The sequence below is a fragment of the Scyliorhinus torazame genome, chromosome 15, assembly GCF_047496885.1.
Source record: "Scyliorhinus torazame isolate Kashiwa2021f chromosome 15, sScyTor2.1, whole genome shotgun sequence".
NCBI lineage: Eukaryota > Metazoa > Chordata > Chondrichthyes > Carcharhiniformes > Scyliorhinidae > Scyliorhinus > Scyliorhinus torazame.
In genome coordinates this window covers 123,699,911-123,716,795 of record NC_092721.1, presented here as the reverse complement: position 1 = coordinate 123,716,795, position 16,885 = coordinate 123,699,911, and the positions used below count along the sequence as shown (strand labels likewise).

Genomic DNA, 16,885 nt, shown 5'->3' with positions numbered 1-16,885 from the left:
TGAAGACGGAGACGCATGAGGCACATCAGAAACGATGTGTGGAAAGGTTGGAGGCACTGGAGAACAACGCAAGGAGGAACAACCTGAGGATTCTTGGTCTTCCTGAAGGTGCGAAGGGAGCGGACGTCGGGGCATATGTGAGCACGATGCTGCACTCGTTAATGGGAGCGGAGGCCCCGGCTGGTCCGTTGGAGGTGGAGGGAGCATACCGAGTGATGGCGCGAGGACCGAGAGCAGGAGAAATTCCCAGAGCCATAGTGGTGAGATTCCTTCGTTTTAAGGATAGAGAAATGGTCCTTAGATGGGCAAAGAAAACTCGGAGCAGTAAATGGGAGAACGCGGTGATCCGCGTTTATCAAGACTGGAGTGCGGAGGTGGCGAGAAGGAGGGCGAGCTTTAATCGGGCCAAGGCGGTGCTTCATAAAAAGATAAAATTTGGAATGCTGCAACTGGCAAGACTGTGGGTCACATATCGAGGGAGGCACCACTACTTTGAGACGGCGGATGAAGCGTGGACTTTTATTGTGGAAGAAAAACTGGAATGAGCGGGTTATTAAAAAGAACGTTTGAACAAAGTGGTGGGGCGAATGTGGGGGGCGAAGAGGGGGGTAAAAAAGGGGGGAAAGAGGAGTTTTATGTACTAATCCTGCGATGTGGTAACTTTTCTCTCTTCCACAGGTGGTGATGGGGGGAGGAGGAGAGGTGGAGGAGATGGGGCGTTGGCCATTGGGGGCGGGGCCAAGGGAGAAGCGCGGGCTTGGTTCCCGCGCTATGATAATCATGGCGGGAATAGAGAAGCAGGAAGGAGGGAGCGTCGCACGGTGCAAGCCGAGGTCACGGGGGGGAAGCCGAGGTCGGCCAGAGTTTGCTGACTTCTGGGAGCAACATGGGGGGAGTAATTACGCTAGCGGGGGATCTAGCGGGGGGGGTGGGGGTGGGAGGGGGGAATTACTGGGTTGCTGCTGCTGGGGAGAGGGGGGAGCTGGTATGGGAGGGGATGGGCGGGGGGGCACCGCCTGGGGGAGATACAGCTGCGTGGGAACCGGGTGAGGAGCTGGAAAAAGGGGATGGCTAATCGACAAGGGGGGGGGGGGGGGGGATAGGAAGCCCCCCAACCCGGCTGATCACGTGGAACGTGAGAGGGCTGAACGGGCCGATAAAGAGGGCACGGGTACTCGCACACCTTAAGAAACTTAAGGCAGATGTGGTTATGTTACAGGAAACGCACCTGAAACTGATAGACCAGGTTAGGCTACGCAAAGGATGGGTGGGGCAGGTGTTCCATTCGGGGCTAGATGCGAAAAACAGGGGGGTGGCTATATTAGTGGGGAAGCGGGTAATGTTCGAGGCAAAGACTATAGTGGCGGATAACGGGGGCAGATACGTGATGGTGAGTGGCAAACTACAGGGGGAGACGGTGGTTTTGGTAAACGTATATGCCCCGAACTGGGATGATGCCAATTTTATGAGGCGGATGCTAGGACGCATTCCGGACCTAGAGATGGGAAAGCTGATAATGGGGGGAGATTTTAATACGGTGTTGGAACCAGGGCTGGATAGGTCGAAGTCCAGGACTGGAAGGAGGCCGGCAGCAGCCAAGGTACTTAAAGATTTTATGGGGCAGATGGGAGGTGTAGACCCGTGGAGATTTAGCAGACCTAGGAGTAAGGAGTTCTCGTTTTTCTCCTATGTCCATAAAGTCTACTCGCGAATAGACTTTTTTGTGCTGGGAAGGGTGTTGATCCCGAAGGTGAGGGGAACGGAGTATACGGCTATAGCCATTTCGGATCACGCTCCACACTGGGTAGACTTGGAGATAGGGGAGGAAACAGGAGGGCGCCCACCCTGGAGAATGGACATGGGACTAATGGCAGATGAGGGTGTGTGTCTAAGGGTGAGGGGGTGCATTGAAAAGTACTTGGAACTCAATGATAATGGGGAGGTCCAGGTGGGAGTGGTCTGGGAGGTGTTGAAGGCGGTGGTTAGAGGGGAGCTGATATCAATAAGGGCACATAAAGGGAAGCAGGAGAGTAAGGAACGGGAGCGGTTGCTGCAAGAACTTTTGAGGGTGGACAGACAATATGCGGAAGCACCGGAGGAGGGACTGTACAGGGAAAGGCAAAGGCTACATGTAGAATTTGACTTGCTGACTACGGGCACTGCAGAGGCACAATGGAGGAAGGCACAGGGTGTACAGTACAAATATGGGGAGAAGGCGAGCAGGTTGCTGGCACACCAATAGAGGAAAAGGGGAGCAGCGGGGGAAATAGGGGGAGTGAGGGATGAGGAAGGAGAGATGGAGCGGGGAGCGGAGAGAGTGAATGGAGTGTTCAAGACATTTTATAAAAAATTATATGAAGCTCAACCCCCGGATGGGAGGGAGAGAATGATGGGCTTCTTGGATCGGCTGGAATTTCCCAAGGTGGAAGAGCAGGAAAGGGTGGGACTGGGAGCACAGATCGAGGTAGAAGAAGTGGTGAAAGGAATTAGGAGCATGCAGGCGGGAAAGGCCCCCGGACCGGATGGATTCCCAGTCGAATTCTATAGAAAATATGTGGACTTGCTCGCCCCGGTACTGACGAGGACCTTTAATGAGGCAAAGGAAAGGGGACAACTGCCCCCGACTATGTCTGAAGCAACGATATCGCTTCTCTTAAAGAAGGAAAAGGACCCGCTACAATGCGGGTCCTATAGACCTATTTCCCTCCTAAATGTAGATGCCAAGTTCCTGGCCAAGGTAATGGCAATGAGAATAGAGGAATGTGTCCCGGGGGTGGTCCACGAGGACCAAACTGGGTTTGTGAAGGGGAGACAGCTGAACACGAATATACGGAGGCTGTTAGGGGTAATGATGATGGCCCCACCAGAGGGGGAAACGGAGATAGTAGTGGCGATGGATGCCGAGAAAGCATTTGATAGAGTGGAGTGGGATTATTTGTGGGAGGTGTTGAGGAGATTTGGTTTTGGAGAGGGGTATGTTAGATGGGTGCAGCTGTTGTTTAGGGCCCCGATGGCGAGCGTGGTCATGAATGGACGGGGATCTGCATATTTTCGGCTCCATAGAGGGACAAGGCAGGGATGCCCTCTGTCCCCATTATTGTTTGCACTGGCGATTGAGCCCCTGGCGATAGCGTTGAGGGGTTCCAAGAAGTGGAGGGGAGTACTTAGAGGAGGAGAAGAGCACCGGGTATCTTTGTATGCGGACGATTTGCTACTATACGTGGCAGACCCGGCGGAGGGGATGCCAGAAATAATGCGGATACTTGGGGAGTTTGGGGATTTTTCAGGGTATAAATTGAACATGGGGAAAAGTGAGTTGTTTGTGGTGCATCCAGGGGAGCAGAGTAGAGAAATAGAGGACCTACCGTTGAGGAAGGTAACAAGGGACTTTCGTTACCTGGGGATCCAGATAACTGAATGTGGCATCGAGGAGCCTCAGTAAAACTGATGTTAATGGGAATCAAGGGCAAAATTCTCCACTTGGGTCGACCAGGACAGGTTTTTGGTGATGTGCACTCCTAGGAATTTGTGTGTCCATGGGCAATCAATCATTAATAGTTAATACAAAGATACAGAATGCAATCGAAAAGGCTAATGGAATGTTAATCTTTATCTCAACAAAAAAGGAATTGATTCTTCAGATACACAGAGCCTTGGCCAGATCCCAGCTGAAATACTGCACTCAGTTTAGTGTAACACACCTCAGGAAGGGTATTGTGGTTTGGGCGTAATGTAGATTCCCATCATAGTTTAAACGGTTGTTATAGGGAAAAGTTGCATAAAGGTAGCTTGTGTACCCTTGCGTTTAGAAGGTTGAGGAGTGAATTAATCAAGGTGTTTAAAATGGTGGTGATTTGATGTACTGATACAAAGAAGCTATTTCTTCTGGTGTGCAGAATAAGGGGCTATGCCATTTAGGAGTGAAATCAGCACTTTTTATGTAAAGGTAATGGAAATCTAAATCTCTGTTCCCAAAAGGTTGTAAATACTGGGTCATTTGAAATTTTAACACCCGAGATCGAAAGATTTTCTTTTGATGAGGCCAAAGTATAGAGCCATATGCAGTTGAAGTACAGGTCAACCACAATCCGATTGAATGGTACTGTTGACTTGAATGGCTTATTCCTATGACTTAAAATCCATTACAAGAAGCTATTGATTTCTTGGATGCATGTGAAAACTTTTCAGCAAGTTTGTTTGAGGACACTGTCCTATTGTAGTCAATATACACCTTAATACATTCCTTGAAACTGGAGCAATAACTTTCCCCATCAGTCTTACCTACTTTTTAAACCTATTCCTTCTTTTGAAATAAAATTCTTTACTTCGAAGGCTGTCTTCCTGGTGGCCATTACAATTATTTCAAAGGTTTAGGATCAGGCAGTGATTTTCTTCATGGATAACCTGAGGAAGTGGCCAAAATCATCCTGAAACATAATGTTTATTTTCCTTTAACAAATCTCATCTTCAAAATCTGTCAAGTAAGCTGAATCACTTCGGTGAACTTACCATGATAGGTAGAAAAACTGGACTTAAAAATAAGGTCAAATCTCAACCATATCCTCTAGCTGCATTCCAAAATGCATTACACTACTCAACAAATGTTTACTGCCACTAAATTGCTTTTCCAGTCAAACATGATTTGCAGTCATCTTCTCATATTTACTGACACAAAAATCTGGGTGTAGATGGCCAGATATGTATTTTCATTTTTTAACTTTGATTTCTAGATGGTTTGTTAGGATTAGTTTAATTATCAACTTTCTTTCCTGTAATTTGAACTTAGCAGTCAACTGACTGTCAAGGACTTAATGTGATGATAAGTTGTACAAAGTTTTGTCCTTGTAACTGAAGGCAGGCCCTCCACTCATACACAGGACGTACACTTCTGATCAAGGGATTGATCATTTGTAAGGACAGTACCAAATTGTCTATAAAGGGAAGTTTTAGATGCAAGAGATGCTGATTTGCTCGAGAGATGGGGAACCAACAACTTGCAAGTGGAAAATCCATCTACTGGTGCCAGGAATCAATGTGCTAGCCAGTGTTAATATTTATTCGCTACAAACACAGTTGACCTAACCACATGTGACTATCCTGTTTCCGACAACCATGGATCTAACCTATTCTTACAAGCTGACATAGTCTGTTTCAATGTCTTGCACTGAGTCCATTCCACAGCTCACAATTGGTTTTGCCTGTTCTGTGCCCTAAATCTCATACATTTCATCTCATGTTTATGATCATTCATTCTGTCAGAAGTAAAAAAACGGAAGTGTGAGCGACTATGCGTTGGCATGATGCCAATTGTCACCATAAGTATAGCCTTTCAATACTCTTTATTTTACACATGAATGATCACTTGGCTAAGAGGACTAATTGAGTTTTTTTAGGCATGTAGGTACATACAATAGAGTCAGAGATCTGGAATGCACCTCCTGAGAGATTGGTGGAATTTCAGTGAATAGTAATAGTCAAAGCAAAATTGGATAAATACTTGAAGACAAAAAGATTGACAGGGCGATTAGGAAAGAGCAGGGTGCTGGGATTAACTAGATAGTTCTTTTATAGAACAAATATAAGTATGATGGGGCGAATGGCCTCCTTCTCTACTGAATCATTCTATGATTCTAAACAGCAGCCAACTTTTCCTATTTTTGTCCTCAGGGAAAGCCTGTCCTCTAGAAACAAAGTTCAGGAAAAATAAAGAGATGAAAACTAGCTACACCAGGGGCAGGTTTCTCTGTCCCATCGCACCAGATTTCTGGTTCAGCATGTCGTCGGGATTCTCTGTTTCGTTGGCTGGTCAATGGGGCTCCCATTGTGGGGCAGCCTCACGCTGTCGGAAAACTCCCGGGCTGCCGGCAAAATGGAGAATCCCGACGGCGAAGAATTTAGCCCCAGATCTCTTGGCCTTTCACATTGCACCTGAATTTCTAGGGCCTCTCCAGGTAGTAGACCGGAGCCTGCAGCAGCCACAGGAAAGGGATAAAAATGTTGTCACAATGTCAGCGCAAAGTAGCATTGTCAGTCTTTAATGCTTAATTACCTTTTCCTGCAGCCATGGGGTGTGGATATCTCCTGAAACCGTCACAGTGCTTTGCATGAAGACTCTGCTCAAATCAGAGAATCTGAGGAGAACCAGTGGCATGCTAACAAAGATCCCCAAGGTAAACATAGAAAATAGGAGCAGGAGGAGGCTATTTGGCCCTTCGAGCCTGCTCAACCATTCATTATTATGGCTGATCATCCAACTCAATAGCCTAATCCCGCCTTCCCCCCATATCCTTTGATCCCCTTCGCCCCAAGTACTATATCTAACTGCTTCTTAAGTATAATTTTTTCTCCAGCAGGTCATCAGATTAGGGGCCCTAGGATTGTAGTTGTGCTCCAGTTTTCTAGCCTATACTTTGCAAGCGACAGGGGTAGGAAATTAGAGCACACCTGGTCCAGATACACACAGCGTGCTCAGTACGGGAGAGCAGGAAATTCATTCTCATAAGGTTTATATCAATCTTTCCATTAATTTTCATATCATTGTCTGCAGACATTAAAAAATGTTGGTGTCCCAATGTAATATCTATCAACGAGGCAGCTGTGCTATAACCTTTCCTTTCCAATCATCTAGGCCCACAGTGTAAACGGGGAAAAAAAATCAAATAAGAAATATGAGCAGAAAAAGGACCAAGGTCCTTGGGCTTTGAGGACAGGATTCTTGGTGATAGAGGGATAGATAAAGCTCAAGGATCACAGCTCAGATCCTACTCCAGAGGGCTTCTAATGCCTAAAAAGACTTCACCACCATAAGACGTTAGATGGAAGATAAGCTCATAAGTTTTAGCATTGAAGAATAGCATATTTGAAGATCAAATGATATCTCTTGGAATGCAGCAACAGGTTTCTTTAAAAGTTCACAGCAGCAAAAAATACAGATAGAAAATTTGAAATCATGCACATTTTACAATTATACTTAGCTCCGCAGTACTTCTGCAAACTTTTAAAATCCTGGCTCACCTCTCCCTTTAATAAATAGATTGCAGAGAGAGGGAAAAGGAACTAAAACCAGCTTACTAACACTTGGCAGTGATAGAGGGCTACATTTGCTATTCTGAATAATAACCAACTGAAGAGACGGCACACATGATCTGTGCAGAACTAAAGATTAAGACTACACGTAAGCACACAGCATCCATTGAACAACAGAATTACAACTGAGAACACATTGACTAGAGACTGCAGTGAGAACTGATGCTGAAATGTGAGCTTTGGACTAGGATGCCTGGTGTATCTATTTTTATTCAAATATATCTAACTATGTTAGGTAATAAATGTCACTCAACAAACAACAAACAAAATGTAAGCTCAGACACAATTATGTTTATTGGACCAAATGCACTAAGTTGAACTATTACAGAATACTAATTTATGAAATCATTTCCAATTAATATAACAACAAGCTGATCCAATGTGATTCTTCAACAGGACCTGTTCTTCAGCTTTTATACTTCATGGTCATTTAAGCACATTTCATAAAAAGTTACATTACAGCTGCTACATCTCAATTACACAAGCGTGCAAAAAAAAATCTACGCCTGCATGTCCTGTTAGGTCTGCTAAAAACGGTAAATTTTAAAACTTACTGGTGCATCTCCCTCTCCATCGTTTGCAAGTGCTCGCTTTAGTTTTATGGGGTTGGTGCCTCCAGATGTTGAGTAAAGCAATGGTGAGGTTTTCAAAGGCATATTGCCTCCATGCTTCACGGCAGCCATACCATTGCTGGGTACAACATTTCGAATTGGACTTTTGACTGTATTATTATCGGTCAGAATATTTGTGCTACTTGGCTGGATAGCAAGGTTATTCTTGGGACTGGTACCCATGATCCTTGGTGGCAACGGCTTTACTTGATCAGCCATTGCATTTTCGGTCTTCATCAGTTTTATTTTCGTACTTGTAGAGCTGCCATCAAACACAATTAGAGGCCTTTTCCTTGAGCCTTCCATTGATGATCTGCAAAATAAGTGATAAAATGTGGTAAGCTGAATGGTATGTTAAAATAATTTTTATAGCTAAAATAATTCTTTCTTCTTTATAAAATAATCAATAGAGATCAATATACTCCTTAGGAACTATTTAATATTTTCCAACAAATTTGTACCACTCAAATGGCAGACAATGCTCATCTCCAATAAGAAAGAGTCTAACTATCTCTCGTCAGTCAACGTCAGTGCCAGTGCTTAATGCCACACCTTCAAGAATCCGAGAGGTCGCCATTGACCAGAAAAATAACTGGACTAGTCAAATAAATACTGTGGTCAGAAGTAGAGAATTCTGCAGTGAATAATTCCTGGCTACCCAAGGCCTGACCACAATTTAAAACGCAGAAATCAGGAGTGTGATGGAATACTGACTACTTGTCCGGATGAGTGAAACTTCAACAACACTCAAGAGGCTTGACACAAACCAAGATAAAATAGCCTGCTTGATTGGCACCCCATCCACCACCTTAAACATTTACTCCCTCCCCCACTGGTGGCTGCAGTGTTTACCATATACAAGATGCAGCAACTCACCTAAACTCCTTTATGACAGTACCTTCCAAATCTATGACATCTACCAACTAGAGGGCAAGGACAGCAGACATATGGAAAAACCACCCCCTGCAAGTTCCCATCCAAACCACACACAATCCTGGCTGAAGGACTATTATTGCTCACTGTAATTGGGTCAGAAATCTAAAACTCCGTTCTGAAAAGCACGGTGAAAGCTCCTATACCAATTGGACACAGCAGTTCAAGAGGAAGTTCACCACCTTCTCAAGGGCAATTAGGTGTGGGCAACAAATGCTGGTCTTGCCAGCGCTGCTTACATCCCATCAAAGAATAAAGAAAAACTACAAACAATATAAGTGATTACAAAGGTGTTCTGCAAGTAGGTGGGAACTACAGTACAAGGAAGCTGTGTTTCAGTGAACTGCAAATAAGAGTATAACACATTAATGTTGATAAACAGATCTCTGATGTCATATATAATTGGTACATAGTTAAATTAAAATATTATACTCTTCAATCAAAATATTGTTATGGCCTTCTTGCCTAATACCATGATATTGTAGATTTACTTGCAGCATTGCACAAAATGTGTTTAGGATATTTCTCAGATTTTTTTTAAATTGCAGCTTTCTCTACGCATCACAGCAAATATTTACACAAGCCACTGCAAAACAAATCTTTTTATAGCAAAATAGATTACCTTGAATGTTGAAAACCTATAATACTGAAGTAGAAAAGGGTAGTCAGCAACGTCATGGTTGCATGAATGAATTATAAACAATAAGCAACAATTGGCATGATCTTAATGAATACAATGAGACCAAACACATGCATATATCCAAATTTATATTCAAAATTAGGTAATATAACTTTACTCATTAAGGTTTCTAAAGAACAGTGAAGCATTCTCAAACAAAATGGCAAGACTGCAGTCTCATTTCAATCAAAAGATTGCAGCTGAACTTTTCCTGTTCATTGAAACCACATGAATTTCAGAGATAATTCAGTGAATTGAAGCTATTTCTTTTTGTGTGCTATAATACTCACATAGCCAAGTATGAAAGAGAACTTCACTGAACCAATTGGAGCAGGAAGAACTTTTAAAACTGGCAGTTAAAGAATTAGTTAATTGACCAATTCTGAAGTCACAAGTCCATTATCCACATCCAAATAAATTTCTGGTGCCAAAGTGAGTATGTCAGTTTCTTAATGCTAACTGTGCAAAAACCATCGCTGACAACCATCACCCCATTCAATTTAAAACGAAAACATCGCTTGAAGCGATCAGCATTTCATACACTATCAAACCATAAAGATAAAGACACTGATTAACATTTTTGATTCACTACAATACACAAATGACATGCCTTTTACTCTCTGTAGCACACATGGGCTGTTGTCCTCTTTTTTCAGCCATCATTTTTCCCCATCTATTCTTGGGCAGCTCTCTCTGTGGCAGTGGAATGACATGCTGAATATACACTTCAACAATCTGATCCTTCTGAGCGTCATGGAGGTTCTCAGTAGTTATTTTTCTCTAAAGGAAATCAAGCAGATCCAGTTAAATTCCACAAACAATTACACTTGATAACTGCAACACTGGAAATGTTACTTTCCAGCTGTTCTCCATAACACAGCCCCATGTCTATCTCAAATAAGAAAGAATCAGGCCATCGCCCCATGACAATTAATACCATTAATTCATGCTCAATTATCCACTGTCACCATACTGCATTTTCTGGAAGAATATTTTTCCAATTTAAAAAAATGGATTTGTGAAAAAACATATTGGGGGGGGGGGGAGGGCAGTTACCATTGACCGGAAACCTAATTGGGCTAGCCATATAAATACTGGGGTTACAAGAGGTTGAGAATTTTGCAGTGACTAACTCAGCTCCTGACTCCTCAAAGCCTGTTCACTTGTAAGGCGTATGTCAGGAGTGTGATTGAATATTTCTTGTCTGGATAAAGTGTAGTTCCAACATCTCAATGCTATCAACTCCCTGATGACACAGTAACTGATGAACAGTAATGCCCCACATTCAATAGAATATGAAGATTGCGGCCACCTCAAATCCACAGGTTTAGTGTGGTATTTTATACTTGCAGAATGTAATGACTTTGGTCTATGGCACTAGTTCGAAAACACAATGGAAGAAAACCCAGTTAGAGCAATTTGAAAGTAAACAGGCCTATATCAAATGTGTTAAAATGATCATCTATAGTAAGCCATTTTGTTTAATATCGATATTTAAAACTGGGTGAAGGCTTTCATATCTGTCAAACACAGAACTTGTTAGAGGTCAATCATCTTCAACATGAATTCAGGACACCATTGTCTCCTATAACTCAGTTAGTTATCGTATTTTCCTAATTAACGCTTGTCTATTACTGTCAGCTTAACCTAGGAGGAAATTACAAGGCAAAAGAAGAAATGAGGAATTTTTAAAAATCAGTCAGTCATTATGACACAAAGGAAGGCCACCAAGTCCATGTAAACCTCTCTGCAAAACAATCCAGTAAGTCCCATTACCCCTCTGTAGCCACACAAGTTTACTTCTCTCAAGTGCTCATCCAAATTTCCTTTTGAAATCATTGACTTCCCCATCTTCATCGGCATGGAGTTCTAGGTCATTGCCACTTGCTGCATTAAAAAGGTTCTTCCTCACATCCCTCTCAAACTTTAAAACTTCAAACCATTGAATCTGCATTTCCTAATTCTTGTAACATCAGCTAACGGGAACAGTTTTTTGTTGTCTACCATATCTAAACTCGTCTCAATACTGCACACTTCTATCAAATCTCCCCTCGATCTTCTTGTCTCCAAGGAGAACAATGGCGGCTTCCCCAAATTAACCTTGCAGCTGAAATCCTACGAATCCAATCTGTATTTCTGCTGCTCAAGTCTTTAAAATAGCACAACTTCAAGGCAACATGTTCTAATTTGGAATAAAAACAGAAAATACTGCAAATACTCAGCACACCAGGCAGCATCTGTGGAGAGAGTGTGTTTTAGGTCAATGACCCTTCAGCCTTCCATCTTTCCCTCCAGATTTTAAGCATGTGCATTATTTTGTTACTGCATTATCCAATCTGGCAGAGTTTGCTTCGCCACCGACATATGTGGTATCGACACAAGTTTAGTTTTTAAGCTGCCAATTTGATAGTTTGCATATTATGAGGAATAGGTTGCTGCTAGTGTGTCCAATCTCGGACCTGTCCAGTGACAGTGGTGCTTGCCCCAGGTTCTGAGGTGCATGGTTGGTTTATCTAGTTGTTTATTTCAGGTGATGACTGGACTGGTGAGGGAGGAGATTGCAGGGACTCTGACCCAAATTTTTAATTCCTCTCTGGCCACAGGGGAGGTGCCAGAGAACAGCAAATATGGTCCCATTATTTAAGAAGGGTTGTAGAGATAAGCCTGGGAACTACAGACCAGTGTGTCTCATGTCAGTGTTAGGGAAACTATTAGAGAAAATACTGAAAGAAAGAATCCATCTCTTGGAGAGGCAAGGTTTGATCAGGGATGGTCAGCATGGCTTTATCATGGGGAGGTCATGCCTAACAAATTTGATTGAATCTTTTGAGGAGGTGACCAGGTGGGTAGTGCAGTTGATGTTGTTTATATAGGATTTCAGCAAAGCCTTTGACAAGGTCTCACATGGGAGATTTCTGAAGAAGACAAATGCACATGGGGTACAGGGTATTTTGATAAGGTGGATTCAAAATTGGTTTAGTTGCAGACAGAGGGTGATGACAGACGGCTGCTTTAGTGATTGGAAGCCAGTGTCCAGTGGCGTACCACAGGGTGTGCTGGGTCCCCCGTTATTCGTCATTTATATAAACGACATAGATGATTATGTGGGAGGTAGGATCAGTAAGTTTGCGGATGACACAAAGATTGGCCGGGTAATTAACAGTGAGGTTGAGTGTCTTGGTTTACAGGGTAAATGGATTTAACCCTGAAATGTGAGAAGGAGCAATCTGACAAGGAAGTATTCATTGAATGGCATGACACTGAGAAGTTCTGAAGAACAAAGGGACCTTGTCGTGTTTGTCCATAGCTCTCTACAGCAGAAGGGCAGGTTCATACACACATGCCTATACACACATGACTGTGTGGCAAAACTTGGCTCCAACTCCATCTACAACTTTGCTGATGACACGACCTTAACGGGTGCTCCGGTTTCCTCCCACAAATCCCGAAAGAAGTGCTTGCTCGGTGAATTGGACATTCTGAATTCTCCCTGTGTACCCAAACAGGTGCCGGAATGTGGCGACTCGGGGCTTTTCACAGTAACTTCATTGCACTGTTAATATAAGCACTGACAATAATAAAGATTATTATTAATGGGTCGGATCTCAAACAACGATGGGTCAGACTACAGGAGGGAGATAGAGAACCTAGTGGCATGGTGCAACAACAACAATCTCTCCCGCAATGTCAGCAAAACTAATGAGCTAGTCATCAACTTCAGGAAGCAAAGTGCCGTACACACCCCTGTCTGCAATAATGGTGTCGAGGTGGAGATGGTTGACAGCTTCAAAATCCTAGACGTACACGTCACCAACAATCTGTCCTGGTCCACCTACGTCAGCGCTATGACCAAGAAAGCACAACAACACCTATACTTCCCCAGGAAACTAAGGAAATTCAGCATGTCCACACTGACTCTTAGATGCACCATCGAAAGCATCCTATCTGGCTGCATCACAGCTTGGTATGGCAACTGCTCTGCCCAAGACTGTAAAAAATGAATCACGAAAACAGCTGTCCTACACGCGAACCCGCCTCCCATCCAATGACTCTGTCTACATCTTTCTCTCCCTCGGGAAAGTGGGCTGCATAATCAAAGATTCCTCCCATCTGGGGTATTCTCTCTTCCGACCTCTTCCATCAGGCAGAAGATACAAAAGTCTGAGAACACGTACTAACAGATTCAAAAACAGTTTCTTCCCCGCTGTTGCCAGACTCCTGAGTGGCCCTGTTATGGACTGAACTCATCTCTCCACACATCTTCTCTTCTGTGTAGCACTACACTCCATATGCTTCACCTGATGTCTAGGTATTTACACTGTGTATCTATCATATGCCCTATGTTTTTCATGTACGGTAAGATCTGATTGGACTGTACACAGAACAATACTTTTCACTGTACCTCAGTACATGTGACAATAAATCTAATAGGGTGTGGAAAAAAACATATGAATCACTTGCATTTATCAATCGAGGCATAGACTACAAAAGCAGGGAGGTCATATCGGAGTTGTATAGAAATTTGGTGAGGCCACAGCTGGAGTACTGTGTGCAATTCTGGTTGCCACATTATAGGAAGGATGTGATTGCACTGGAATGGGTGCAAAGGAGATTCACCAGGATGTTGCCTGGGATGGAACACTTAAGTTATGAAGAGTTTGGATAGGCTTGGGATGTTTTTGCTGGAGTGTAAAAGACTGAGGGGTGACCTGATTGAGGTGCACAAGATTAGGGCATGGACAAGGGCAGCTGTTCCGCTTACTTGAAGGGTCAGTTACGAGGGGACACAAGCTCAAGATGAGGGGCAGGAGGTTTTGAGGGGGGTAGGGGGGGTGAGGAAATAATTTTTTACCCAGAGGTTGGGACCGTCTGGAATGCACTGCCTGGGAGGGTGGTAGAGGCGGGTTGCCTCACATCTTTAAAATGTACTTGGATGATTACTTCGCACATCATAACATTCACAGCTATGTGGCAAATGGTTGGTTTAGCACACTGGGCTAAATAGCTGGCTTTTAAAGCAGACCAAGGCAGGCCAGCAGCACGGTTCAATTCCCGTACCAGCCTCTCCGAACAGGCGCCGGAATGTGGCGACGAGGAGCTTTTCACAGTAACTTCATTTGAAGCCTACTTGTGACAATAGGCGATTTTCATTTCATTTCATTTCAAATGGGATTAGGTAGACGCGTCAGTTTTTTTTTCATGTGTCGGTGCTCATTGGATGGGCTGAAGGGCCTCTTCTGCTCTGTGCGACTCTGATTCCCAGAGGAGCCACCAGCAGATACAACAATGACGACCTCGGGCCGGGCCCATAGCAGAACTCGGTGAGTTGCGGCTCGGGGTACGGAAGTGGATTACGGGGTACAGCTCCCATCGCCTCACCTGCTGCAAAAGATGCAAGAGGAAGTCGCCGGACAGGATCTCCGGGTGCAGCAACAGCTGCGAATCAAACTCCCTCAGGCCGACCTCAGCAACCGCCATCTTCCCAATCGCCCACACTACTGGCGCCACGTGATCTCCACTCAGACCAATCAGAGCGCCCAGCAACCGTACGACGTCACAGCCAATGAATAGCGCGCAGTCGCGAATCTGGCGGGGTCCATTGTCGGGAGGTGGGGGGAGGAAGGGAGCGCCGCCCAGCGGGACTCCGGACAATGAGCAGATCAGCTTGAGGGAGTCGACAGCGCCGCCGGTCGGAGAGGAGGGGGTAGTGATAAACTCGGGATCACGTGACAGACCGATGTCACATGATCGGACATACATGGGAGGGTGCCGGATGTCAGCAGGAGGAAGTCGTCAGGTGTGGGGCTGGGACGGAGAGGCTTGGGTAAGAGAAGGAGGTCACTGGGGTTGTGCAGCTGGTGGTTGGCAATGTGTAATTAGATTAAAACCTGTCGGGTTTACCGAGTGGCGATTGTAAATATAGGTCGGTGCCGGTTCGGGGAAGGGTTTAAGGGAAAGCGTCGATTCAGTGGGGATTAAGAAACCGGTTGTATCTCTTTACACGCCCATAAGTGAATCTCAATCATTTCCAGATAAAATATCGGTGCCTTGGGTTTATTCTGTTTCTGTGTGACGAGAAAAGCTTTTAAAGCAATGCCTAGTGACCATCCATTCAGTGGCCTCCTGAGGTGCTGAATGGAGAAATAAGGTCCCACCCACAACAGTAGGCAGATTAATGCGATGTGTTCCGTGCTCTAGGGTTTGTGGCCACAACTGCACTTCACATCATCCCTGGTCTTTCACTCATTGGAGCAGGTGGCTGTTTTGTCCGTGTGCTGGTTGTGGATTTGGTTCTGTGTTGTCCACTGTCTTCAAGGGAGGATGAAACCAGAGAACTGAGGTTTTGGTTCCTCATGCTGTATCTGTTTCACAATTCTATCCATCTGGACTCAGTTCATGCATTTAACTTGGCTTTTGGGAAGAAATCTTTTGTTATGTTACAAAGAAAAAAACGAGTGCCTTTCATGTTTGTCCAAACTGCTGAACATGTTTCAGAAACTTGTAGGAAATGGTTGAGATTATTCACCTGCAGCAAGGTTCCAGGAGGAGGTCATTAACAGCTGATCTGTATTTGATTTATAGAATTTACAGTACAGAAGGAGGCCACTCGGCCCACCGAATCTACAACGGCCTCCGAAAGAGGGTGCGTGGGCGCTCTGGTTTCCTCCCACAGTCCAAAGATGTGCGGGTTAGGTGGATTGGCCATGCTAAATTGCCCCTTAGTGTCCAGGGATCTGCAGGCTAGGTTATGGGATTACGGGAATATGTAGGGGTGGATGCTTGTAAATGGACAGAGTGCCCATCCGTAGGGTCGGTGCAGTCTTGATGGGCTGAATTGCCTCCTGCACTGTAGGGATTCTACGATTCCATAAGGTTTAGGTCAGCTATGGAAAAGGAACAATCCAGGGTAAATTGAATGAATTGGAGAGGACTATGTTCAGTGGGTGAAAACAGATCTGTCCCAGGTAAATTGAAATTAAAGATTAATGAGAAAAACTTATGGAATAATGGGCTGCATTAGAGAGGAGTTGGTTTGGGTTCAGTCAAGGTACATTGTCGCAAAAGAGAATGGTAGGCCGTGGCGGACGAGCCAGGAGTGCAGGAGGCGAAAGAGGCCGGTATTCTGGCCTTTGCGTCCCTGGTAGCCCGGCGGAGGATCTTGCTCATGTGGAAGGACGTGAAGTCCCCCAGTGTGAAAGCCTAGATAAATGACATGGCAGGGTTCATTAAGCTGGAGAGGATGAAGTTTCCTTTGAGAGGGTCTGCGCAGGGGTTCTTCAGGCGGTGGCAACCGTTCCTAGACTATCTCGCGGAGCGTTTGAATGAGGTCGGTCAACAGCAGCAGCAACCCAGGGAGGGGGGGGGGGTTATTTGGGTGGGCGGGGGAGGTTTTTTTTCCCATGGGGTACTTGTAAAAAAAAAAGCATGTGGGAGGGTTATTAGGTGCGGGAGAAACCCATTGTATAAGTTCTGTAGTATGTTTGAATGATATGTTTATGTTCTGTTCTTTTCTCTTTTCTGTTACTGGGGGGGGGGGGGGGGGGGGTTAATTGGTTGAAAATTTTTTATTGGAAAA

General features: G+C 44.6%; 2 protein-coding genes across 4 annotated transcripts in view; one reads left to right on the top strand and one right to left on the bottom strand.

The window, feature by feature from the left end:
* Positions 1 to 7,357: 7,357 nt before the first annotated feature.
* Positions 7,358 to 14,867, bottom strand: c15h2orf49 (chromosome 15 C2orf49 homolog). The gene is made up of 3 exons (XM_072476665.1): positions 14,689 to 14,867; positions 9,920 to 10,089; positions 7,358 to 8,010 (listed from the first exon to the last, which is right to left on the bottom strand). The coding sequence occupies exons 1-3, from the start codon at positions 14,785 to 14,787 to the stop codon at positions 7,614 to 7,616; spliced, it is 666 nt and encodes a 221-aa protein (XP_072332766.1). The 5' UTR covers positions 14,788 to 14,867; the 3' UTR covers positions 7,358 to 7,613.
* Positions 14,868 to 15,049: 182 nt separating this feature from the next.
* The window catches only part of tgfbrap1 (transforming growth factor, beta receptor associated protein 1), a 108,860-nt gene continuing 107,024 nt past the window's right edge, over positions 15,050 to 16,885 (top strand). Inside the window, exon 1 of one of the 3 annotated variants that reach the window (XM_072476653.1) lies at positions 15,050 to 15,133. The gene's annotated coding sequence lies outside the window, so the exon portion shown is untranslated. The other 2 variants (XM_072476655.1, XM_072476654.1) reach the window with 2 other exon arrangements.